Source organism: Tiliqua scincoides, chromosome 12 (genome assembly GCF_035046505.1).
Source record: "Tiliqua scincoides isolate rTilSci1 chromosome 12, rTilSci1.hap2, whole genome shotgun sequence".
Classification (NCBI taxonomy): Eukaryota; Metazoa; Chordata; class Lepidosauria; order Squamata; family Scincidae; genus Tiliqua; species Tiliqua scincoides.
Genome location: NC_089832.1, coordinates 2,970,349 through 2,995,710, shown reverse-complemented (window position 1 = coordinate 2,995,710; position 25,362 = coordinate 2,970,349). Strand labels below are relative to the sequence as shown.

The window sequence follows — 25,362 nt, the reverse complement described above, 5'->3', positions numbered from 1 at the left end:
AGCGCTTATCGGAAGCCACTGAACACAGCCAGCCTCTTGAACCATGGACGCCGCATTTCAAGACTCCAGTTGCTATCTGTCTTTCTCCCGTCCCTTCCCCTCCGTGATTGAATGAAGTGTCACAATCAGAGTGCAAGAAGTGGCATGCGGTGATTTAAGTCTCTGGAGCCTGACAGGTGGATGTCAGCCACACAATGCGCGCCACATTAATACCGGAGAGGTTGCGCACCTCTCATGTCAAGCTCTGCCGCTTGGGAGAGTGACCCCTGCTGCCCTCCCTCATTGACTGACTCAGGATTGTCAAGTCCTTGCGCACGCATGGCTAACGTTCCTTCCTTGAGCGACTGTGCACCATCCATAACTGCTGAAGCTCAAGGACACATCAGAGCCGTCCTGACCGTGCGCTCCTCGAAAGAGGCATAAATGGACGAGCAAAGTGATGGTGAGAAATTCTGCATCGTCTTGTAGCACCTCAAAGGTTGACAAGTTTATTTTGGTACCGACTCTGTGCATTTGATAAGGTGGGCTGAAGTGGAGCCCACAAAAACTTAACATTGCAATAAATCTGCAAGCCTTGGAGGTGTTACAAGCTTCTTGTGGTGCTTTTGATATGACAGCCAGCCAGTTGTTCCTCTGGAAACTCCACATGTTAACCATTGGATATGGAAAATGGCTTTTATTGACTTCTATAGATGGAAAGGTAATGAAGGAAGAAGAATTATTGTTTTGTGTAATGTTGGCAGCTGGAACTTTTTTGTGACAAGTATTGGGAATTAAAGATAACTCAAACTGATTCAGTAGTACAGTGTTTTTCAAACTGAGGGCCAGGACCCATTAGGTGAGCCGCAAGTCAATTTCAGGTGGGTCCCCATTCATTTCAATGTTGAATACATTAAACTTAATGCTACCATGGTATATGACTACATTTGGGGAAATGTTACAGACCTGTACTTTTCTCTGGCTACTGTGCTTTTAACAACCACAATCAGTGGGGCTTACTCCTAGGTAAGTGTGGATAGAATTGCAGCCTTTGGGTTGTATGGAACCTGTCCAATAATTAAAGAAGAATTACTTGGATTTAATGAGGAAATTTGCTGACCATCAGAGTTGTAATTTGATCTTATTATTTCAACAACATGAACTGCAGAGTGGTATACCTGGTAGCAAGGCTTTTTTAATGCAGTTTTGTGCAAACTTTCCTGAAAGGAAACCCCATTGAACCTAGTGGACCTTACCTCTGAGTAGACATGCACAGTAAGTTACTATTATGTTAGCATTAAGAGAGCAGACTGTTATAGATCCTTGACCCTCTGATCCATTGGCGATTAGTCATGTAATTTAATTATGAGATAATGGTTGTGAGCTAAATGCATCTAAAGTGAAGTAGGGATGGAAGAGTCCAAATGCGGATGTTTTGGCATGTTGTAAAGAAACCCTGAAAGATGAATTTCGGTTTTAAGTTACACTTGGTTTCAAAGGGCAATGCAAAGACAACACCTGAAAGTACGAAGGAAAAGAGGGGGGTTTCATGCTTGCATGTTTCCTTTTTCAGATTAGCAAGTTGTGTGGCCATTCTCAGCCAAGGCACTACAGGTCAGCCTGGTATCCTGAGGACCTTTTCGTGGACAGGAGACTCTTGAGGGTTGCACACGTGGAACACGAGGAAACCTTGTCCAGTAGGAGGAGGTGAGAAATCCTTGATCAACCCACATAAACATACTTGATTAACTGGAATTCCCCCAATGCGGGGTGGGTGTGTGTGTGTGTGTGTGTGTGTGTGTGTGTATTTAGCACTGACAAGGTACTAAAATTGTTGCAGAGCACCTCTCAGTTGCTGAGCTGCGAAGTGGTGCTGCAGCTGAAAGGGTGGCCTGTGTTAACCGAGTGCTTCCATATCTTGAAAATATGATCAAGATCTGCGTATTTTCTCTTCTGTCATTCGCATCTAATGAGTTCCTCTTTGATAACAAAGTGCTTATGTCTGGCCATCATCTGCTTAATGATGACACTTCCTGCTTAATGATGTCACTTCTGGTCCTCAGCAGGTGTCAGCCCACTGTGTGAAACTAGTCTTGGCATAGATCAGTTTTGGAGAGACTAGCAGAAAGGTCTCACTGAGAATAATCTTGTTGTTTGTGTTTCTGCGTGGTGAACGATGGCACCTTCCTCTGAGTAATCCCAAAGGAAATCTAATTCAGTGTCTCATATGGTCTGCTGTTAACTTGCTGGCATGGATAGATGCCCTCGTTTTTGTTAAAGATCAAACCTCTCCTTTTTAATGTCGTTCATTAACTACACCTTGTTTACTGCTGGAGACAAACAGCGATCCCTGCTATATTATTCCTCATCAACGCTGCAGGGTAAAAGAACAACATCCTCATAATGAAGAATCATATTTCATGTGCTTTCTGCTCTTTATTGCAAAGCCTGTATGTGCAGATTTCTGCCAGAATCTGCTTATGGGGAAAAACCTGTCTGGCTTATTAAAACAAAGCCCCCCAAAAATAAATAAAAGCAGAAAGAGAAGAGGGCTCCCATTGGAAGCATTGCAAGGGCTGGTAGCTGTTCTCTCTGCCCCCAGCTGGGTACTTTACAGCTCACAACTAATCTTTATAATAGTTTACTTCAGGCTGAAAGGGATTTACTGCTTCAAGCCGTCTGTTAAAATAAATAACAGGAAATGCTAACAAGAAAAAAGAGAAACCGCTATCGACTGTAGATTTGTGCATGTTGAGGCAACACTTGGGGATTGGGTGAGGCAGCATTTGCTCTTCTGCTTGTCAACAGGTCTGTAGAGCTAATGGACAACTTTAGTGTGTGGTTGATGATCCTGCATAGTGTGTTCATGATAGGACAGTGGCTCTCAAATGTCTTAGCACCAGGACCCACTTCTTAGAATGAAAATCTGTTGGGACCCAGAGGAAGTGATGTCATTAACCTGGAAGTGATGTGGCCGGGAGGCAGCGCATGTGGAAAGCGTTCAGTTTCCTCTCCTGTTGTGAGTGAAGAGTCCATGACTCTCTGCAGTACAGAAGTGTACTCAGGACGCAAGCTCTGTAGACCTGGATCTTGGAATGTTAGCCCTATTTTGGGGTATGTTTGGGGTGCTGAATCAAAAAATGGCATCAGTTGTGTACAATTGGCTCTGATTTTGGGAGTATGGCATAGCCACCTTTTTATAGGCAGATTCATGCAGCTTTCTTGTGAGGAAGTCATGGCATTTGCTTCCTCACGAGGAAGCTGCATGAATCTGCATTTAAGAGGTGGCTACGGCATACTCCCAAAGCTAGAGCGATGCCATTTTTGGATTCATCACCCAGGAACATCCTAAATATGTTCAAACATTGTGGCAGCTAAATTGTTTTTGTAGACCTGTGTAATAAATCAAATTTCAAACCATTTGCAAATTAGTCACCACAGATGACCTCCCTTCAGCCAAGCCTGCCACACCTTCCTGTGCATCCTTGATGCAGCTGACTCATGTCTCTGCCCTGCTCGTAGTCCCAGAAATAGGCTGATGTAGTGGTCCTCAAACTTTTTAGCACTGGGACCCATTTTTTTAGAATGACAATCTGTTGGGACCCTCCAGAAGTGATGTCATTAACTTGGAAATGATGTCATGGCTGGAAGTGACCGCATCGGGCAGGAAACATTTTAATACCCCTCATATGACAAAATCAAATTAAGTAAATAATGTTAAAGTTTACAATACGTATAAGTTTTTAAAAATTTATTTGAAATAAAAAAGAACCCTCCGAAGCAGTTACTGATCTGTTTAAACCCAGTGTTGCATATATGGAACAGGCATCAAATGTGTACAACTTGTGGGCTGGGCAGAAATGGGTTAAAAAAAAGTTCCCCAAGTATTCTGAAGGCTGCAATCCTACCCACACTAACCCGGGAGTAAGTCCCATTGACTATCATCATTAGAAGCATATATAGATAGTAGCCTGTTCAAAGTCCAGGTCTGTCACATTTCCCCAAATGCAGTCACATATCATGGTAGCATCAAGTCTAATGTATTAAAAATAGAATATACACTTAAATGAATGGAAACCCTCCTGAAATTGGCTCACGACCCCGACCAACAGTTTGAGGAAACGCTGAGTTAATGGACTCAGTTGCAGTTGGCAGGGAGGAAATTTCTGCCACAATAAGTGTGTGGTGATAAAAGTGTTAATAATAGTGTTAGCCTTTCAAGGTGTTGCAGGACTTGTTCTTGGATTTGCAACAATCTGCTGAACACAGTTACTCTATTATAATTGTTCTTTGCCATACATGCCATGCTGAAGTTGGCATTGCAATGGCACTGTAGCAGCACCTAGTGGCAGAGTACGGACATTGCGGTTCTGTCTTAGAACATCAATAAAAGTTCTGTGTGTGTGTGTGTGTGTGAGAGAGAGAGAGAGAGAGACAGCAGCTGTTACCCTGCTCATGCCCAATCTCATCTGATCTCGGAAGGGTCAGGCCTGGTTAGTACTTGGATGGGAGACCGCTTGGGAATACCGGGGGCTATAGGCTTATACCATGATCTCGGAAGCTAAGCAGGGTCAGGCCTGGTTAGTACTTGGATGGGAGACCACCTGGGAATACTGGGTGCTATAGGCTTATACCATAGTCTTTCGAGACTGAAGGTTGCCAACCATTTGTGTGTGTGTGTGTGTGTGTGTGTGTGTGTGTGTGTGAGACACAAAGTGCCCTGTGGTCCAACCCTATAAATAGCCATTTTTTAATTGGAAGGCACTAGCATCTGCATGCCACATAACCTGCTCTCAGAAACTCCCAAGAGGCAGTTTTCTTGTGCTTCCTAACCTGTTTTGAAACAGGTTTGTAAAATAAAAATTTCCTTTTTGTCTCTGGTTTCATCTTTTTTTTTTCTTTCTTGTCTATTTCAGGGAACTCATCACACAACTGAGAGCACACAGCAGTTTCTACAGCAGCCTGCCCGAGTACATCTGTAGCCACAGTTCTACTGTACAGAACAATACCCATTGCTGGAATGGACAAGAAATTGTGGAAAGGTAAAAAGACGCCCTTCTTCGCCCAGGTCGTCCCATTCCCTGCATCTTCTAGTAATGGGTTGCTGTCCCCCAATACACAATAGATCTTATTTTTTCTGGAAACATGAGTTGATCTCCATGTGATCTACCACCTTGTTATAGTGTCTTATAAGGCTGGAGGCAGACAATAGTTGCAAGTGCTCAACAAAAGAAGGGCAGCTTCCTGTGACACCTACAGATGCTCTTTTGGTCTTGCTTTTGTCTCTGGATTTCAGTTCTGGTAGGCTCCTGAGACAATTTTGCTTGCAAAACCTTGTTGGCCTCAGACAGAAGTAAGACAAGCCCCAGCTCTCTTGGAGCCTGGAATGGTATAACCCAGCCCACCCTTACCTCGTGGTGTGGCTGTCACTGCCAATTCAACTGCTACTCCAACAATTTCCGAACTTGAGAAGGTAGAGGAAATGGAAAAATGTGGTAGAGTGTAGAGTTGTGGGCACTCATCTCTCTTCTAATAGTCAATGGGGCTTACTCCTGGGTAAGTGTGGATAGGATTGCTGCCTAGGATTGTTCAAAATTTTTCTTGCTTGACATCTGGCCATGACTTCTGGCCATGACATCACTTCCAGGTTAATGACATCACCTCTGGTAGGTCCCGACATATTTTCATTCTACCAAGTGGGTCCTGAGCAGGGTGACCATATGCAATGAAGAACAGAGTGCCTATACCTTTAACCATTGTACAGAAGAGGGAATTTTGGCTGCAGCTCAACATAGAAGGGTTTAAAAAGCTGCACCTGCACTCTTCTATACAATGGTTAAAGGTATAGGCACTTCACTGTATCTGGTCACCCTGGTCCTGAGCTAAAAAGTTTGAGAACCATTATGCTAGTAGGATATGTTCCAAAGGAAGCTAGCTTAGTTTTCTGTTTATCCCTGTGGGGTCACAAGACCCTTGTTTTGGCAGTGAAACTGCCGAAACTCATCTAGAGGAGTTAAAGAAATACTTACAAAGCCCCTTCCTGGGAAGGTGGTGAAATGTACTGGATATTTATGGCCAAGCCCTGGAGAACAAGAGAGAGAGAGATGCTTAGTTGTAGGGAACTCTTGGTTAATAGAAAGATTTTACACAGTGTCAGGGTTTTCCCAGCTCTTAAACCTCCAACCCTATTACACATTCAGATTCACAGAGTCTATTTAAGCTGCTTAGGGTGGCCTGTTCCTTAAATTGCTTCTGAATAAGATGATAGGGGCTTCCCTTTTTGCAAAACGTTTTTAAAGCGCATTAGGGTGCTTCGCCATTTTCAAATAGTGAAAGAAATGAATTCTGCATGAGCTTAATTCATCCTTAAATGCTTTTTTCCTCGCTTTATTCCCTCGTCACTTAAAAAGACTTCAGTAACATCCATAAACTCTCTCCGTGTTACTTCTGTGAGAGGAATGGCTTCCAATCTCCTTTTTTTTTACTGCCAACATATTAGATTAGGGTTTTGTGCACAAATCACAGGCAAATGAGGCTGCGTGGAAGCCAAGGTGGGGGCCCCTGGAGTGCAGCGCTTGGCAGGAATTTCCATTCTTTTTGTTCCCCTCCCGCTTCACAAAGAAGCTGGTTTCTTTGCCAGCCTCGACCTGCAAAAACCAGCAGGTTTTATTTGGGCTGCAGCGGACAGTGTATGTGTCTGTGGGACAACCCCAAAATGGTAGCCATTGAGGAAGGTGACTGGCTGGACTGCAGCTAGAAATGCCCACTGAGGGTGTCATGGCTTTGGAAGGGCCAAAAAAGCAAGGGAGGCCAGGGTTGGCCAAGGGGTTGGGCTGGTCAGGGTGAGGTGAGCCTCAGGGGGTGTGAACAGCCTGTAAGGAGGGAGATGGGGGGAGGTAGAAGGTGTGATGGAAAGTGAGGAAAATGGATGAGGAGGGGGAGGCAAGCAAGGGGGTATCACAACTGGAGATAAGGTACAACGCTTTGTTATGGGGGAAGATACTGTCGGGACAGAAGGACATTTTGTACCCCACACACTCCCGCTCTAGATGGGAGGAGAGTCTGACCCTCCAGAGAGAGTTCTCTTGGGCTTTCTGGTTCTTTTGCTGTGGTCACTTTCAGAGAAAGCGTCAAAAATCTGCTAGAAGAGGGGGGGAAAAACACCCCGGAGCAGCAGGCCCACAGGTGAATGGGGGAAAAGGGGGGGATGGCCCATATCCTGCTAACAGCCCTTGCTTGTATGCTGGACTTGTCAATAATGGAAACACAAATGGCCTCAGAACTGGTTTGGTGCTCAGGCTGTAGGGACGGCTGTGATGGGGACCCTTGTGTGCTGAGTTACTGCCCTGGTGGGAAGGGAACCCATGGATGATGCGAAGTTGGGCCTTGGCTGGGCGTGAAGGCAAGCGGCAGGGCACATGCCATGGTGGCTTTGGTTTCCTTAGGGTTAATGTCCTTTCCTTGATAAAATGGAGAGTGTGTTTTCTTTCTGAACTGGTCCGCTCTTGCCTGTCCATTTTGCGAAAATCAGGGAAATGGAGCCCCGGAGGATTCTCCGGGGGAGGCCGTACTCCACATGGCCTATGATGCACCGTTGTGCTTTTTCCACAAGATGGCACCAAGGGAATAGTTAATGTGCCTTGAGACTGGAGTGGGAGAAAGAAGGGGGAGGCTTTTCTGGCTCAATGGGGGGGGGCTGGGTTCCTAATTCCTAGTTCTTACTGCTACAACTCCCCATCCACATACATGACCAGTTGCATGTATTTGAGATTCTGCTTTTCTCCCAAGGAGCCCAGAGCACCCTCTCTCTTTTCCACCCCCCTTCCCTCCCAGTTCTATTCTTGCAACAGGTGAGATCGTTGCTCTCACACCCTAACCTAACTTAAGGTCACCCATTGAGGTTCGTGACCAGATAGAGTCTGACCCCCCCGCCCCCCGCATCACTGCATCTTATTGGGAAAAGTGTCCTTGAGGGTGGGGAGAAGCATTTATTTTGCACATTTTTATACATCCCTTCCTCCAAGGAGCTCAGGGTGGCGTACATGGTTCCTTCCCTCCTTTTGGTCTTGTAACAACCCTGTGAGGTAGGTGTGACTGAGAGACTGGCCCAAGGTTGCCCGGGAAGCTTCATGGCTGAGCAGGGCTTTGAATTTGGGTCTCCCAGGTCTTAAGTCCAACTCCCAAACCACTACACCATCCCTGCTCCCGTTCCTCTCCCACTCCAGTCCCTTTTGTTCCAAAGGCTCGAGGGTGATATTTCTCTTTCCTTCACTCCACTCACTTTCACAGTGACATCCCAACAGTCTTCAAGGAGGAAATGCATTGGCCAGCTTTGCATGCAATGCGGCGTGCAAGGGTGTTGCCTTAGGGCAGGGGTCTCTAAACGTCTTGGCCGAAGGGCAGCATCAAATATCGGGCACAGTGTCGAGGGCCGGGGGAAAATTTTTTTTAAAAAATTTAAATAAATACAATAGAGATGGAACTTGGATGAATTAATAAATAAATGGGCTCGAATGTCCAGGATTTCTCCAAAAACAAACACAGCCCAAGAAATAAAGCACACACTTAAATGGACCCCCATTCCTTACCCCAAAATACAACTCTGGTTGTGCTTGGTCAACTGGGCCAGAGGCTCTCAGGGGATCAGAGGCTGGCTGCGGGTTGGACAGAGGCTTGCCGCGGGCCACATCTGGCCCCCGGGCCAGGGTTTGGAGACCCCTGCCTTAGGTCACTGAAGGTGGTTGAAACCCTGTGTGACTGTCTGTGGTTGTTGCATTGCTCACCTTTAGTGTCTTACTGTTGCAGGTACAGCCGCCAGGTGGCTCGAAGTGGTGCAAAAGCCCCACTTGGCAACCATGACGTCAAGGCCAAAGGGCCCGAACCAGTCATCAGCCAGATCATCGACAAACTGAAGCACATCAATCAGGTATGTGGTGGGCTCAGTCCCTGGACAGAGGGCCCAAAACAGCTCTTCAGGCATGTGGCTGGAGGTCTGAGTGCATGTGTGGGGAGAGTGGCAAGACCCCCCCAGTTCCCGTGCATTCTGTTGCATGCCTGCATTGAATCATAGAATCAGAGGAGGCCACTATCCATCTACACATCAATTTTCAACCAGTATGCCACGGCACTTTTGGTGTGCAATGAATGGTCCGCAGGTGTGTCATGGGAATTTGGGGGGAGGGTCATTTATTAGTACAGCCATTGGTGGATGTGAGCCCCCCGCTTGCAACCTGGTGTGCCTTGTTGATTGTAAAAAAAAAACAAACACAAACCAATGGTGTGCCTTGACAATTTTAGTGCCTTGTCAGTGTTGCTGTGACATGAAAGAGGATGAAAATCGCTGGTCTAGAGCAGGGGTGCCCAAACCCCGGCCCTGGGGCCACTTGCGGCCCTCGAGGACTCCCAATGCAGCCCTCAGGGAGCCCCTAGTCTCCAATGAGCCTCTGGCCCTCCAGAGATTTGTTGGCGCCCGCACTGGCCTGACGCAATTGCTTTCAGCATGAGGGCAACTGTTTGACCTCGCGTGAGCTGTGGGATGAGGGCTCCCTCCACTGCTTGTTGTTTCATGTCTGTGATGCAGCAGTGGCAGCAAAGGAAAGGCTGGCTTTGCTTTGTGCAAGGCCTTTTATAGGCCTTGAGCTATTGCAAGACCTTCATTCATTCATATAGGTTCATCTTTAATATATTCATTTATGTAAACTTATGTAAATTTATTCAAATTTTAAATGTAAATTAATTCTTTTTTTCCTCCGGCCCCTGACACAGTGTCAAGAGATGATGGTGGCCCTCCTGCCAAAAACTTTGGACACCCCTGGTCTAGAGCATCTCCAAAAGATGTCTGTCAAGTCTCTGCTTGAAGACCTCTAGCAAGGGAGAACCCACCACTTTCCTGAGTAATCAGTTCCATTGTCTAACCACTCCTGTTGTCAAGGCATTTTTCCCGACATTCCACTTAAGGACCCAATCCTATCCAACTTTCCAGCGCCGATGCAGGCCCAATGTAAAGGAAAAAAACATTCCCTTACCTTGAGGAGGCCTCCAAGACAACCCCCTCCCCCCTGCCACGCAGGATTCTATGCACTGCCTGTTGGCATGGCTGCATCGGTGCCGGGAAGTCAGACAGGATTGGGCCCCAAATCTCCCCTTCTGCAGCTTGAGCTCCTTGGATCTAGTCCTACACTCTTGAGCTTCTGCAGGGCTCCTTCCTTGCAGGGTTCCCAGTCATGAGAGAAGGCACCATATTCACGCAGGCTTATGATGGAGAGTGTGCAGGGGGCAGACTAGGTGTTGTCCCTCTGTCACCCCGCATGTCCCCAGACCTCATAACAGAATCCTCTGGCATCCGAAGACAGAGATATAAATTTACTGTCCTGGCACTCAGGAAAGTGAAGTCATATCACATTGTGTCAGTTGACATCACTTCCCTGGAGTGGTTCCCTGGTTCTTCCTGGAGGAGGGGAACTCCCTGGAGGAGGGCTACTCACTTTCAAGGGAGCCTCCACAGGAAAAGGAACGGAGAATGCGAAGCTACCAGCACCTCTTCCATAGCTAGGGTGCAGCATGGGGGGCCGTCATGCACCCCCCCCTTGGCGTACCACCCAGAACAGGTGCTCGTCAGGTTCTGTCTTAACTATACCTTTATTGAATAGGTGCTACTACTCTACTGAATAGGTTGTTCTCTTGAATGGACACTCACAGGCACCTGTGTTTTTGGGTGGTGGTGTTTTCTGAAACAGTGGTGGAATACTGTTTCAAATAACCCAGGCCTGCCAAAGCCTTTGAAAGTCCAGTTCTCCAGCCAAGGCAAAAATGTTGGATCTGAGCTCAGGTTGTGGGTAGTTATCTCCAAATCCAGACCTTGAGGGGGTGTTCCTGGTTGCCAAGCTGGTTTTAGTTAGGAATTTAGAGGGACTTGTTCTTAAGAAGTGAAATGATAGCAGATTTTTTGGGAGGGCAGGAGGGGGGGACAACCCTGATTAACATGTGAGATGTTGACAGTGCCATCTACTGCTCTGGCAGAAGTACTGAGAAGTCTCAAAAAGATGAGAGATTTTTGGGGGGATAATAGTCTCAACTATTATTATTATTATCGTTGTTTTTCCAGTTAACTGAAGGCAAGGCATGCCTGGAGGGTTTTTGTTTTTGTTTTCATTTTCATCTGCAGATATGTTTTTTGGGTGGGAAGCGGGCTGCTCGATCTCTGGGAAAGACGCAGAACAGGGCAGCCAAAATGATCAGGAGGTAAATATTTCAGATGTAGATCAGTTCCCTGATTATCAGGTGGAAACTCGAAGGACATATCCTTTAAGCCTCATCTTTTGGGGAGGTTGGGGGACACAAATGGGGATCACAAATGGGATAGGGAGCAGAAACAGTGGTCTTCATCTGCAGATTTGAATATCCACGGATGCCGTGGTTGGAGGGTCTCGGGGGACCTCCTGGATGCGACTGGAAACAGCCTCTGGTTGCATCCAGGAGGTGTTCAGAGGTGTCAGGAGACTGCATGCAGCCCCCGGGTAAGTAGCTGCCACATTGTGTGTCCCCCAGATTTCATTATCGGCAGAATTCTGTATGGGGGGGGTCCTGGAACAGATCCCCCACAGACGTCAAGGACCCATTATAAAGAGCTAAGCATTTAAGACAGGGAGCCAGTGCAGCCAAATGCGCAAGTTACTGTAATTTGCAGCGGGCAAGTCATTTTAGGACCGAAACTCTGGGAACGAAATTGACTTGGGCAGCCAGGCCATTAGCAGGTGGAAAGGGTTCTGCTGCAGGTGATTTTGCAGCCCATGTCTGGAAGTATTTCAAGCCTCCCGTATCTTGACAGATCTTTGGGATGCATGCGGACCAATTTATAATTTACTTTCCGAAGCGCCGCAGCGATACCTCCAACAACATCCTGCTTTCTGTGTTTTGTAGCCAGATGATCTCAGATGTTGTTGCAAGAGGTGGGTGAATCTGTGCAGGGACTAAGAGCCTGAGAACAGGGCCTCTGCGAGGAATTTTATCAGGGGGTTCAGAGTTTCTTTTGGGCCCCTTCCCAAAGAGGGAGGGGGTGTAACAGAGTGGGGGAGGGGTGGCAACGGAGGTAGCAACGGAGGTAAAACAGTCAGGGGAAAAGTGGCAACAGTTGGAATAGTCTTTGGAGCCCAGGTCTACCAGTCTTCCCAATGCAGAGCTCAGGTCTACCTGCCTGCCCAGTGCTGGCAGCCAGATACAGTGATACGGAAAACCAAACATACTCCTAAGTCTCTCTAAAATATTTCGAATATAGAAAATCACTGCAGGAGATTAGTGTCATTGAATTTAGGCTAACACTACAATGGAAAGTGTCCTGCGTACACCAAAACGGACTTCTGCAGCAGCTGCAGTCCCGCAGCTGTGTCCCTGTGTCCCTCTACACTCCTTCATAGTAAACAGATCCACAAGCCAAAGAGCTACTGTTGCAGGTCAGTTTCCTCCCAGATGTGACCCTATTAAGGCATGTATGCATTCCTGGGCCTGGTGTATGTGGCTTAAGGCAGTAGTGCCCACGGCAATAGCACCAGCCGCCTGCATGGGGAGTGAGTCTGGGTGCGATTGGAAAATATAAGATCCCAGGAAATTTCTGGGCCCCCTCCTTTGGCTCAAGGGCCCCCTTTCTGACCCTGGGCCCGGGTACAAATCACCCCCTTTACCCCCCTCTCCTAGGCCCTGCCTGGGAATATGTTTGTGCAAACAAAACTTGGCGTCTGGACCCGGTAGCACCTTCAAGGCTAATTAACAGAGCGTTGGTGTTTGTTAGCCATCAGTGACTTTTCAGCAGCCAAGGAGGCAGTGTTGTCTTCAAGTTCACTTGTAGCTACTTCACAGAAGAATTTAGTCTCTTTTCCTCTTGGTTTGTTTGTTTTTAAAAGGAGAATTTTCCTAGGTTAAAAGCTCTGTGCTGTAAATGGACACACTTGAAGCTGGTGCAATCTCCTTTGTTGCTTCAGACCCCCTAAGATCAAAGTCTGATGCAGAGTTGTGACTCGAGGCGGAGCCAGTAGTGTAGTGAGGGGGCTGCGACGCTCTTAAGTCCAGCAGGTACTGCAACATGCTGTGTTATCTGTCCTTCCCATTCACCTCAGGAGCCATTTGGGGCAGTGATAATGTCATCACCAGTTACTTCCAGATTGGAAGGCCAGGCATGATGCAACAAACACTGGTAAGAGGCTCAGGGTGTGGACTGGAGGACTTCTTCAAGCATGTGAAAAGTGCATGTTCTGCCCTCCGAGCCGGGCTTCCTACTGCTGTTTGTCACGTTGCATTAGTGGTCTTGCTGCCAGACAACAGGGGTCTGGGGGTCTCGCATGTACTGCTGGACACCACCTCGAGTACCACTGGTGGAAAAACATTGATCTAGACTAGAGGACACTTCAGCAATCTACTTAAGAACTCTTGAAGTATAATAGCTTTCCTTGAGTTGCCAGACCTGAATTTAGTTCCTGAACCGACAAGAAGAAGGAAGATGAAATGTATTTTGAAAGAGCACCTATCATTCTTTCGGCTGCCCTTTTTGTAGGCATTAAACTATATGTGACAAATAGCAAATATTGAACACTCAGCACCGTCATGATCTACGAACTACTGTCATTATTTCTCCTCGAGGCTGTTGGACAGAAACACAAAAGGCGTGGTCCTGCGTCGATTGGTGTGTTTGAGAGCACATCAACTAATTCCCCCCCCAATGACGCAGAATCATCTACAGCTCTGCAAGCCACGGGCCTGGTATTTAAGGACTAGCTGCATTGCCCTTCTTTGCAGCTCGAGAGTTAACGCAGCATCGTAAATACCCTCTTGCAGATTTCCACTCCATATGGAAGGAGCAATTAACTGCGGCAGAGCCAGGACAGTTAAAGCAGCAGAAGTGTGACAGACTGTGGGTGCTACGTATAATTAAGTCTGAACATATCGTGCCTTTTTAATTGCAGAAAACCTTCCCGTTCCCTTTTGACATTTTCAGTGAGTCTGAACATTTCATATCCTCGCCTCTGCCGTGCCTACAAATGCCCTGATTGCCTGTCTTTTTTTGGGCGGGGGAGGGTCAAACTAGAGGCACATGGAAACTTGAGACGTGCTCCCAACTGGAACTTAACAACATAAAATGAGCCCCACTGGATCAGGCTAAGGGCCCACCTAGTCCAGCTCACTGTATCTTACAGTGGCCCACCAGAAGCCTCAGGAGCACATAAGACAACAAGAGACCTGCATCCTGTAGCCACTCCCTTCCATCTGGCATTCTGAGATAGCCTCCAAAACCAGGAGGCTGCATATGCCCATCGTGGCTTGTAACCTGGGATGGACTTTTGCCCTGTCAATCTGCCCAACTCCCTTTTAAAGGCATCCAGGTCAGATGCCATTACCACATCCTGTGGCAAGGAGTCCCACCGATTATTTTCTTTTGTCTGTTCTGACTCTTCCGCCAATCAGTTTTAGTGGATGTCCCCTGGTTCTGGTGTTATGCGAGAGGGAAAATAACATCCATCCTCTGCATAATTTTATACAGCTCAATCATGCCCCCCCTCAGGCGCCTGTTTTCTAAAGAGCCCCAAACGCTGTAGCCTTTCCTCATAAGGGAAGTGCCCCAGCCCACTAATCATTTTGACTGCTTTCTCCTGCACCTTTCCCAGTTCCACTCTGTCCTTGTTGAGATGTGGTGACCAGAACTGGATGCAATACTCCAGATGTGGCCTTGCCATTAATTTAATTAAAATGGGCCACAAAGCAGCAGCAGCCGTTGCACACCCAGTGAGTACAGGTGAGGTAGGAAAATATGATTGGTTGGCAACCTTCAGTCTCGAAAGACTATGGTATAAGCCTACAGCACCCGGTATTCCCAGGCGGTCTCCCATCCAAGTACGAACCAGGCCTGACCCTGCTTAGCTTCCGAGATCATGGTATAAGCCCACAGCACCCGGTATTCCCAGGCGGTCTCCCATCCAAGTACTAACCAGGCCTGACCCTGCTTAGCTTCCGAGATCAAACGAGATCAGGCATGTGCAGGGTATTTTTGAGCCTCCTCCTTTGGCTCCTGGGCTCCCTTCTCCCCTCTCTCCTGGGTCCTGTGTCCACTTGCTTTACTCACGTTCTCTTCATGGCAGTGACCTCTAAATTCTGGGTCTGGGGGAGGCAGCAGGCTGGCCCGGGCAGATTTGTTCCTTGCAATAGCGCTTTTGTGCCTTTCCCCGAGATCTTCCCACCAAACGGTTTGTTCCCTGTTTGCCTGTCACTGTTGAATGTGTCCGCTTTCCCCAGCAAGCGCAGTGGCTCGGCGTACTGAAGTGTCAGGCTGACGGCTGCCTGCGGGCTGGAGGTCAACAATGGCACCGACCTCCCCGGGAATTGTACCAGCAGGATGGGCTCAAGGGGAAGGAGAGTGGCCTTGTAAAACCATGGGCAGCAGAGGCACGCCACTGCGTTAACAGGCGTCCTGTTTCTGTGTCCCTGTAAATGGGGAAGTAAACGCCTGGTGGTGCCCTTCGAGGAACGTATTTTTACACTCTCCTTGGCTTGCAAATCTGTTCAGTTTTGACTCTTCCTCCGTTCCTTTCTCCAGACATCAGAATTATCTTACTTCCTTGGGGTGAAGCTTCAACTGGTCCAACAAACCTTTCCCATCAACAAGCCGCCAGTGCGTTCAGGAAGCTCCACAAGCATGGAGGAAGGCGATGGCTGTAGCCTTTTAGCTTTCCTCCACATCTCATGGCCTTTGATAGATCTGTCCTTGATAGTGTGTCCCCTCCTTTTTCTTTGAAGAAATGATCTAAGCTAGTGGCCATAATCGTGTCTTGTAGCAGTGAGTTCCAGTGGTGCTGACCAGTTCATTCCTGCAGCTGTTTCCTACTGCATCATTTTCCAGAATCTTCCGTTTTCTCATGACGGGTCAGCTATGTTATTTAACTAGGCTCTGGCACCCGTGGCCTCTGCAGATAAACGAGTGGAGGAAGTGTGTGCGTGTGTGCAAAGCATTATGTTCTGTTTTTCCAACAATAAAATTTACCAAAGCAGTTTGCAAGTAGCAAACACAAACAGGAAATAAAATCCAAAACTGCGGCAGAATGGCAACATGGGAAAAAGAACACGACAATCCTGGATGATGATACAGGTCTCCATATGGCACCAAAATGGTGAGCCTTCCTGGGAATAGTATTCCATAAACAGAGTACAGGTCAACCCTCCTTGTTCGCAGGTTTGGGACCCGCAGGTTTGCAGGATTTAGCCCAACGTCGGTCAGGAGAGCCTGGCTGTACCTCCCAGAGGTGACTGGACGAATCCTTTGATTGTGTTGGGATTCCTTTTGATGTGCAGTGAGGCCGTGTGAATGACCTGCCTCTGATGGCCAACGAGGGCCAATCGTTGGCCAGTCTGTGGGGGATCCTTTCCTGGACCCCCCATAGATACAAAAAACCACAGATAATTGAATTTACAGGTCAGGGCCATCAGAGGACCCTCAAGACATAACCATAATTGTCTTCCGGTCCCATGCAAAGGTGTTCTGAGGTGCAAGGAGACAGCACATAGCCTCCCCATGCCTCAGGAGGCCTGCCAGAGCCTTCCAAGACACATTTCTTGTTTAGCAAAAAACCGGAAGTGCCTTTTAAAAGACTAGGGCAGGCCATGCAGAGCGCCTCACTGCGCATCAAAATCGATAGTGTGTTGGTGAGGACTCTTGCTATGTGGAAGTTCCTCTTGAGGGAGAAGTACCAGATCTGTGCTGTTGGCCCCTTTGAGAAGAACAGTTAAATCCTGGGTGGGTGGGTGGGTGGGTGGGTGGGTGTCGCAGACCACAGTTCTGCCTTTCTTTGTGCTAGAACTTGGGGGTCACCCAGCGGAGCGGATTGTCAATAGACCCAGGGAAAGGGAAGTCCTTTTCCCATAACACAGAACTGCAAGGTCAGTGTGTGAGAGGCTGCCTGATGACAAATGTGGGAAGAGGTTTGGGGTTCAGTGGACAAAGTCTGGCTCTCTGCTTCCAGAATGCGTGGGAGTCCTCCCCCCCCCCCCCAACTTCCAAAGCAGACTCTAAATAGTCTTCCTTTGTGGTTCGAGGGAGGACTGGTGGATGGAGCCAGGGTTCCCTGAAACAGTTGACAGAGTCAAATCTCTAGGAAAGTGCTTGGCACTGCCTGTGTTTACAGGCGCAGAGAGTTTCTCCCTCTGCCGGGAAAGGCCCCGTTTGTTTGTGTCTGGGGAAGTGAGACTTTCGCATCTGAATGAAAAAAACTGTAGAGATAAAATAATCCTTTTGGCAAATGTGCCAGGAAAAGTTAATTAACTAGCAGGCACACTGGGGAGCAGGGGCTGTATCAAGAGCAGGTCTGTGAGCACTGCAGACTGGAGAGTTTGGCGATGACACTCTGTCGGTTCTTTTATTTGCAAAACCAAGTAGTGCAGCGGTGGGACGAAACTCGATGCTTTCCCCCTCCTAAGATAAGAGTTCACTGGTTCTGGCTGGCATGTGGTGGGGAGTTCCTTAGGACGAAGCTGCCTCCTGGCATTGGCTCTCAAAGTTTTTAGAGAGGAATGATTCTCTTGCTGCCTGTTCCATGTTAAAGTCCTTTAACGTAAGAATGTAAGAGCCCCGCTGGATCAGGCCAAAGGTCCATCTAGTCCAACTTCCTGTATCTCACAGTGGCCCACCAAATGCTTCAGGGAGCGCACAAGACAACAGACATAACCTGCGTCCTGGTGCCCTCCCCGGCATCTGGCAATCAGAGGCACCCTGCCTCTAAAACCAAGAGCTTGCACATATTGTAACCCGTAATGAACTTTGCAAGGTGGTCCTCGGTTGACCGGAGCAAAAACCATAAAGTGAAGCTTCTATCACTTTCTGCTTGTGGTGAGCAGCCCTGTTCTCCATCTTCGTGCTTATCAAGGCCTGAACAGAGGCAGTCTGCAGGAGCTCACCAGGCCACACTTGGGTATAGCGGGTTCAAATCCTGCAGTCCCTGATGCAGTCTCCATCATGCAGCTAACACAGCTGTGGCAACCATTAAAATGTGGAAAAGAGTCTTCTTTCTGTGTGCTTCTAGCTGGGAACTGAAGTGATTTGCACATGCCAGCTTCCATTTGGCTATCAGGGATGTGCTAGCCTTGTCACATCCAGCTCTATACCAGTAGAGCCAGATACCAGTAACCTAGTCCAGAGTTTGGATCTGATTCAGCAAGGCTGCTCTGCTTGCCAGAACCCCTGGTGTGATTGGTGCAACTCCTATCTAATTGGCTCCAATTGCATGATTTTGCTCTTGATTAACATATAAATGAACTTTGAGGATTTGCATTGACCACTGAGCTGTGTGCATTGACAATCTCCTTTGCCATGACAGGGTCCTTGGGGGGGGGGTGTACTGCAGTGTGATCCAGGGTGCAGTTATCTTCTCCCCCTTCCATAATACCTCTGAAGTTAACAAGCCTGGTTTGTAGATCTGGAACTTAAATGATGTCTCATGTAATTCTTCTGTAACTAGAATTAAACCTTGATTTGTTTGTTGCCAGACCTCACCCTTAAATCCTCTTAAAGGCAGGCAGGATGGCCATATTTTTATCACTTGGAAGACCTGTGGTGTGAATGAGCAAATGTACATTTAATTAACACCTGGGCTTCAAAGAGGGAAAAGTTACCTCTTGGAGGAAAAGTAAGAGAGGTGCACCAAAATCTGCACCACCCACAAAAACTTGGCAATTAGGAGTCCTGTCAGTACTTGACAGTCACTATTCTGGAATCCAATAGTCTGGTAAAACTGCTTCTTTCAAATTTCAGTGAAGAAGGGGAGACCTCGTAGCTTATCTCTGAAACCTTGGGGAGATGCTGCCAGTCTGTGCTGGCAAGTGCTTGGCTAGCTGGATCAAGAGCCTGGCCTAGTAGGCAGCAGCCTCTTTTGAGAAGTGCAAGAGAATAACCAGGCCCTTCTGCGCAAACACACCTTTCCTTTCCTCCCTGCCATTCTCCTACACTTAGAATCACTAGAAAAACTGAACAAAGTATAACTGGCTATTGTTTTAGCTGCAGACCCATTATTAGCCCATTCCAATCTTGACGCTTGATCCTTGTCCAAAAGGCTTATGGAAAAATATGTGGAGAATTTTCAGCACTGCCCCTAGAATCTTTTTTTTTTTTAATTTTATTAAATTCTTTCAGTCATGCAGACTAAATTAAAGGAGAGCTGCATGCCCCAGAAGAGTATAAATATTAATTCAGATTTGGCTTTGCCAGACTCCTAAGGGAACCCTCCATTTGAAAGAAATCCTCTTCACTTATCTGAACACTTGAGGTCACATTTTAGCTGTTTGTTATGCTGAGTGGATTTTTTTTGAAAACACACAGTTGACTTTTGCAAATGTCCTTATAAGGACAGAAGAGTGGGGGAATCGGGCCACTCTGCTTGGGGGTCTAGACTGCAAGGCCATTACTATAATTACAACAACAAAAATTACTTTAAAAAATGTGTTTTTCTCATTACTTAAAAAAAATATTAAGGTTAAATTATAGCTGATGCTTGAGGATATTCATGTGCACTTATTTTCCTGGGTGTCCAGATTGTGTAAGATATTGGGAGACTGGCTCCAGTCAATCATCAGGGGAGCTGGAGATGTGTACTTCTGTGTGAGAGATGTGACTACCCTGCAGGATATGTGCTCTCAAAATTTCCTCCATTCTGATGGCGGGGGCGGGGGGATACTGAATGCCATAATAATGAGGGACACTGAAATGGCAGAAGGGAACTGGGCTGCTGTTAAGACTGATGTACCCTAAAAACACAGGTGAGCAAATGAGTTCGCTCGCTGTAGTGTGTTGAAGAATTGAGCCCTTGTACTAGACTTGGAGAAGTTATGTTTGGGCATTGAGGACCAGGATCTCTGAAAAAACACCTTCCCCTTTGAATTTCCCTTATGATCATTGTTGGAAGACCTGCTCAGAAACCTAGTAGGTATTCATGAGAAGCAGGGCCTTCTTGGTGGTGGCCAAAACTGTGGAATGTTCCCCCTGGGGAGATCTGGAGCCTTCCAGTCCTCACTACTGCATGGATGTTAAAGATTTTGGTGTGTTGACCAGTGGTTCTTCATTGTGTTAGCTGTATGGAACCTCCTGAGAACAATTTGCAGGGGAACAACAGTGGGAGATGTCCCTTGACTTCATTTTGTGCACATGGGCTTCCTAGAGGCATCTGACTGGCCACTGCTGGGGAAAAAGCTTGCTCCATTAGATGGTCTGACCCACTGGCTTGTAGGCTTGTGCTCTTATGAGGCATCCCTTCCTGCTCTCAATATGTTCTCAGGTAGAACGGGCTGCGCTCTCTCTGTGTGTTCCAAAGGTGCTGTGCAAATGTTCACAAGTGCATGCACAGAGTTGGATTTTAACCTTTCCTTCCAAGTTGGATGCCTTGAACTGGAGACTTTCTTTTCTGGCTTGGCAGGAGAGGAAAGAGGATGTGCTGCTTAAACTCTTCCAGCTGGGTAAATTGTCATTAACTTAAAACCCGCTTATTGTTGAATGCTGCTTGCTGATTATTGGGTTGTATATTTTGCTGCCTCTTCCCGCAAGATAGAAACCAGCCGTAATGTCAGGGTAGTGCTCTGCGAGAGCAGCTATTTAAAGGCCGAGAAACCACCGAATATCATTTTGGGGGGAGACAAAACAGTCATAATTGTTACTTAATAGGAAATCGGTGCGGCTCGTGGGGCCAACTTGTGCAGAAGCGAAAACACTGAAGCATTCTTGTCAGACTGCCATGTGCAAGCAGAACACTCGATCAGAAAAAAAAGCACATCCCCAAACAGCCTCTGGATGTATCCAGGTGATAAATTTTCAAAGCTGGAGGCGGTATAAGGGAGTCGTCATTTTATTTTTGGCCCTATGTAGTCTTGGGTCAAAGAGGTGGTGCAGGGTTTTATGTGAGCCTGCAGAATCTGTTTGATCAGAGACTCTAGCAAAGCACACACAGAAAATAGTAGCTGCCCCCTGGATGAAGGCAGTCTCTGCTTTGCATATGCCAAACCTTCAGTGTAGGTGTCTGGGGTTAGGGAGAGCAAAAAGTTGGTGAGACCAAAACATGCCTGTCCTGGTTTGGGGTGTTGGGCTGGCCCGCAACAGTCTTCTGGCTGTGGCATTTAGAAGTTAATTGGATAATTCTGGGTAATGCCATTACAAACCGCTTGAGGAGTTATTTATCACAGGATGACTTCAGCCTCAAGGGGTGACTTGCATGTCTGAACAAGAGGAAATCATAGCAGTGTGATTTCTTTCTCCACTGCCTTCCTTATTAGTCAGCCTGGTGGACAGAGTTTTGGCCTTGGACCGATGGGATCCAGGTTCAAATCCCTATCACAGCTTGCAGGGTGACTTTGGGCCAGACTGTAACTCAGTCTTGCGTACCTCATGGGGTTGTAGTGAGGACAAAAGGGGGGCCACACGTGCCAGCCTGAGCATGCCGTAAGGAAGGGAAGGGATGTAGACCCCTGCAAAAGCAAAGGGGGGGGGGTGAGATGAGACTTGATAGCCATCTTGAAGGCTGTAACTCAGAAGGACATTTTTTCAGAAAAACAAAATTTTGGAATGTTTCTATGAACTTCTAAAGGGCAGCAACTAATCACTATGGTGAGAGCCAGGCTGTTATTAAATCTTGCTTTTCGAATTCAGGGGGTTGCAAAGTGGCCCCTTGACATCAAGGGAGGGCACCAGGATTCAGGTCTCTTGTTATCTGGGGTGCTCCCTGGGGCATTTGGTGGGCTGCTGTTAGATACAGGAAGCTGGACTAGATGGGCCTTTGGCCTGATCCAGTGGGGCTGTTCTTATGTTCTTAACAGGCATTGCAAGATGTGTTGCGTAAGCCGCAGAACCCAAAGACATTGTGGCGGCGACAGCGGGGAGGGGGGGCTTGAGCAGTTAAAGAAGTAGCAGAAAGTATTCCAAATATTTTTAAAATACCTGAAGGATATTGAGATGTCCCTGCATCGGGTTCAGTCTCCAGATTCCCAGAAGCTCTGTTCATAGTGTGGGTTCTTCTGAGATCTCCTCTGATGGTTGAAATTCCAGAGGTTTTAGCCTTGCAGCACATGTATTTCACCCAGCAGGAGGCCCTTCACTGGAACCCACTGAGAGTGTGTCTGGTCGGGATGGACGTCTTAGTAGTAGTAGTAGTATTGGCAACCTTCAGTCTCGAAAGACTATGGTATCGCGCTCTGAAAGGTGGTTCTGGCACAGCGTCTAGTGTGGCTGAAAAGGCCAATCCGGGAGTGACAATCCCTTCCACACCGGGAGCAAGTGCAGTCTGTCCCTGGTCTGTCTCCCTGGCTATGGGCCTTCCTTCTTTGCCTCTTAGCCTCAGACTGTTGGCCAAGTGTCTCTTCAAACTGGGAAAGGCCATGCTGCACAGCCTGCCTCCAAGCGGGCCGCTCAGAGGCCAGGGTTTCCCACTTGTTGAGGTCCATCCCTAAGGCCTTCAGATCCCTCTTGCAGATGTCCTTGTATCGCAGCTGTGGTCTACCTGTAGGGCGCTTTCCTTGCACGAGTTCTCCATAGAGGAGATCCTTTGGGATCCGGCCATCATCCATTCTCACGACATGACCAAGCCAACGCAGGCGTCTCTGTTTCAGCAGTGAATACATGCTAGGGATTCCAGCACGTTCCAGGACTGTGTTGTTTGGAACTTTGTCCTGCCAGGTGATGCCGAGGATGCGTCGGAGGCAGCGCATGTGGAAAGCGCTCAGTTTCCTCTCCTGTTGTGAGCGAAGAGTCCATGACTCGCTGCAGTACAGAAGTGTACTCAGGACGCAAGCTCTGTAGACCTGGATCTTGGTATGTTCCGTCAGCTTCTTGTTGGACCAGACTCTCTTTGTGAGTCTGGAAAACGTGGTAGCTGCTTTACCGTTGCGCTTGTTTAGCTCGGTATCGAGAGAATGAGTGTCGGAGATCGTTGAGCCAAGGTACACAAAGTCATGGACAACCTCCAGTTCATGCTCAGAGATTGTAATGCAGGGAGGTGAGTCCACATCCTGAACAATGACCTGTGTTTTCTTCAGGCTGACTGTCAGTCCAAAATCTTGGCAGGCCTTGCTAAAACGATCCATGAGCTGCTGGAGATCTTTGGCAGAGTGGGTAGTGACAGCTGCATCGTCGGCAAAGAGGAAGTCACGCAGACATTTCAGCTGGACTTTGGATTTTGCTCTCAGTCTGGAGAGGTTGAAGAGCTTTCCGTCTGATCTGGTCCGGAGATAGATGCCTTCTGTTGCAGTTCATAAGAACATAAGAACAGCCCCACTGGATCAGGCCATAGGCCCATCTAGTCCAGCTTCCTGTATCTCACAGCGGCCCACCAAATGCCCCAGGGAGCACACCAGATAACAAGAGACCTCATCCTGGTGCTCTCCCCTACATCTGGCATTCTGACTTAACCCATTCCTAAAATCAGGAGGTTGCGCATGCACATCATGGCTTGTACCCCATAATGGATTTTTCCTCCAGAAACTCGTCCAATCCCCTTTTAAAGGCATCTAGGCTAGACGCCAGCACCACATCCTGTGGCAAGGAGTTCCACAGACCAACCACACGCTGAGTAAAGAAATATTTTCTTTTGTCTGTCCTAACCCACCCAACACTCAATTTTAGTGGATGTCCCCTGGTTCTGGTATTATGTGAGAGTGTAAAGAGCATCTCCCTATCGACTCTGTCCATCCCCTGCATAATTTTGTATGTCTCAATCATGTCCCCCCTCAAGCGTCTCTTTTCTAGGCTGAAGAGGCCCAAATGCCGTAGCCTTTCCTCATAAGGAAGGTGCCCCAGCCCCGTAATCATCTTAGTCGCTCTCTTTTGCACCTTTTCCATTTCCACTATGTCTTTTTTGAGATGCGGCGACCAGAACTGGACACAATACTCCAGGTGTGGCCTTACCATCGATTTGTACAACGGCATTATAATACTAACCGTTTTGTTCTCAATACCCTTCCTAATGATCCCAAGCATAGAATTGGCCTTCTTCACTGCCACCGCACATTGGGTCGACACTTTCATCGACCTGTCCACCACCACCCCAAGATCTCTCTCCTGATCTGTCACAGACAGCTCAGAACCCATCAGCCTATATCTAAAGTTTTGATTTTTTGCCCCAATGTGCATGACTTTACACTTACTGACATTGAAGCGCATCTGCCATTTTGCTGCCCATTCTGCCAGTCTGGAGAGATCCTTCTGGAGCTCCTCACAATCACTTCTGGTCTTTACCACTCGGAAAAGTTTGGTGTCGTCTGCAAACTTAGCCACTTCACTGCTCAACCCTGTCTCCAGATCATTTATGAAGAGGTTGAAAAGCACCGGTCCCAGGACAGATCCTTGGGGCACACCGCTTTTCACCTCTCTCCATTGTGAAAATTGCCCATTGACACCCACTCTCTGCTTCCTGGCCTCCAACCAGTTCTCAATCCACAAGAGGACCTGTCCTCTAATTCCCTGACTGTGGAGTTTTTTCAGTAGCCTTTGGTGAGGGACCGTGTCAAACGCCTTCTGAAAGTCCAGATATATAATGTCCAAGGGTTCTCCCGCATCCACATGCCTGTTGACCTTTTCAAAGAATTCTATAAGGTTTGTGAGGCAAGACTTACCCTTACAGAAGCCATGCTGACTCTCCCTCAGCAAGGCCTGTTCGTCTATGTGTTTTGAGATCCTATCTTTGATGAGGCATTCCACCATCTTACCTGGTATGGATGTTAGGCTGACCGGCCTATAGTTTCCCGGGTCCCCCCTCTTTCCCTTTTTAAAAATAGGCCTGTTTCAGCAGGACAGCGAAGAAAATCCCAAACAAGGTTGGTGCAAGAACACAGCCCTGCTTCACTCCGCTTCGGATGTCAAAAGGGTCTGATGTGGAGCCATCGAAGACAACAGTGCCCTTCATGTCCTTGTGGAAAGATCTGATGATGCTGAGGAGCCTGGGTGGACATCCAATCTTGGGGAGAATCTTGAAGAGGCCGTCTCTGCTGACCAGGTCGAAAGCCTTTGTGAGATCTATGAAGGCTATAAAGAGTGGCTGTCGTTGTTCCCTGCATTTCTCCTGCAGTTGTCTAAGGGAGAATACCATATCAGTGGTGGACCTGTTGGCTCGGAATCCACACTGCGATTCTGGATAGACGCTCTCTGCAAGTACCTGGAGCCTCTTTAGTACAACTCGGGCAAACAGCTTTCCTACAACGCTAAGGAGAGAGATGCCGCGGTAGTTAGTAGTAGTAGTAGTAGTAGTAGTAGTAGTAGTAGTAGTAGTAGTAGTAACTTGTCATTGTGCTACGGCACAACAAAATTTATGCACCTTTGGGATACCAGCATAAATATATACTACAGTTCCAGCAATCACACTCTACACACTCACCCACACATTC

The 25,362-nt window shown here is 47.6% G+C and overlaps 1 protein-coding gene and 1 pseudogene across 1 annotated transcript in view; one reads left to right on the top strand and one right to left on the bottom strand.

Moving 5' to 3' along the window:
• The window catches only part of GPC3 (glypican 3), a 172,927-nt gene that overhangs the window by 112,159 nt on the left and 35,406 nt on the right, over positions 1–25,362 (top strand). Inside the window, exons 4-6 of the mRNA XM_066640180.1 lie at positions 1,553–1,686; positions 4,896–5,021; positions 8,785–8,905. Of these exons, the coding sequence (XP_066496277.1) occupies positions 1,553–1,686; positions 4,896–5,021; positions 8,785–8,905 (381 nt within the window). The remainder of the gene's footprint in view (positions 1–1,552; positions 1,687–4,895; positions 5,022–8,784; positions 8,906–25,362) is intronic.
• LOC136663429 (5S ribosomal RNA) lies at positions 14,903–15,016 on the bottom strand (annotated as a pseudogene).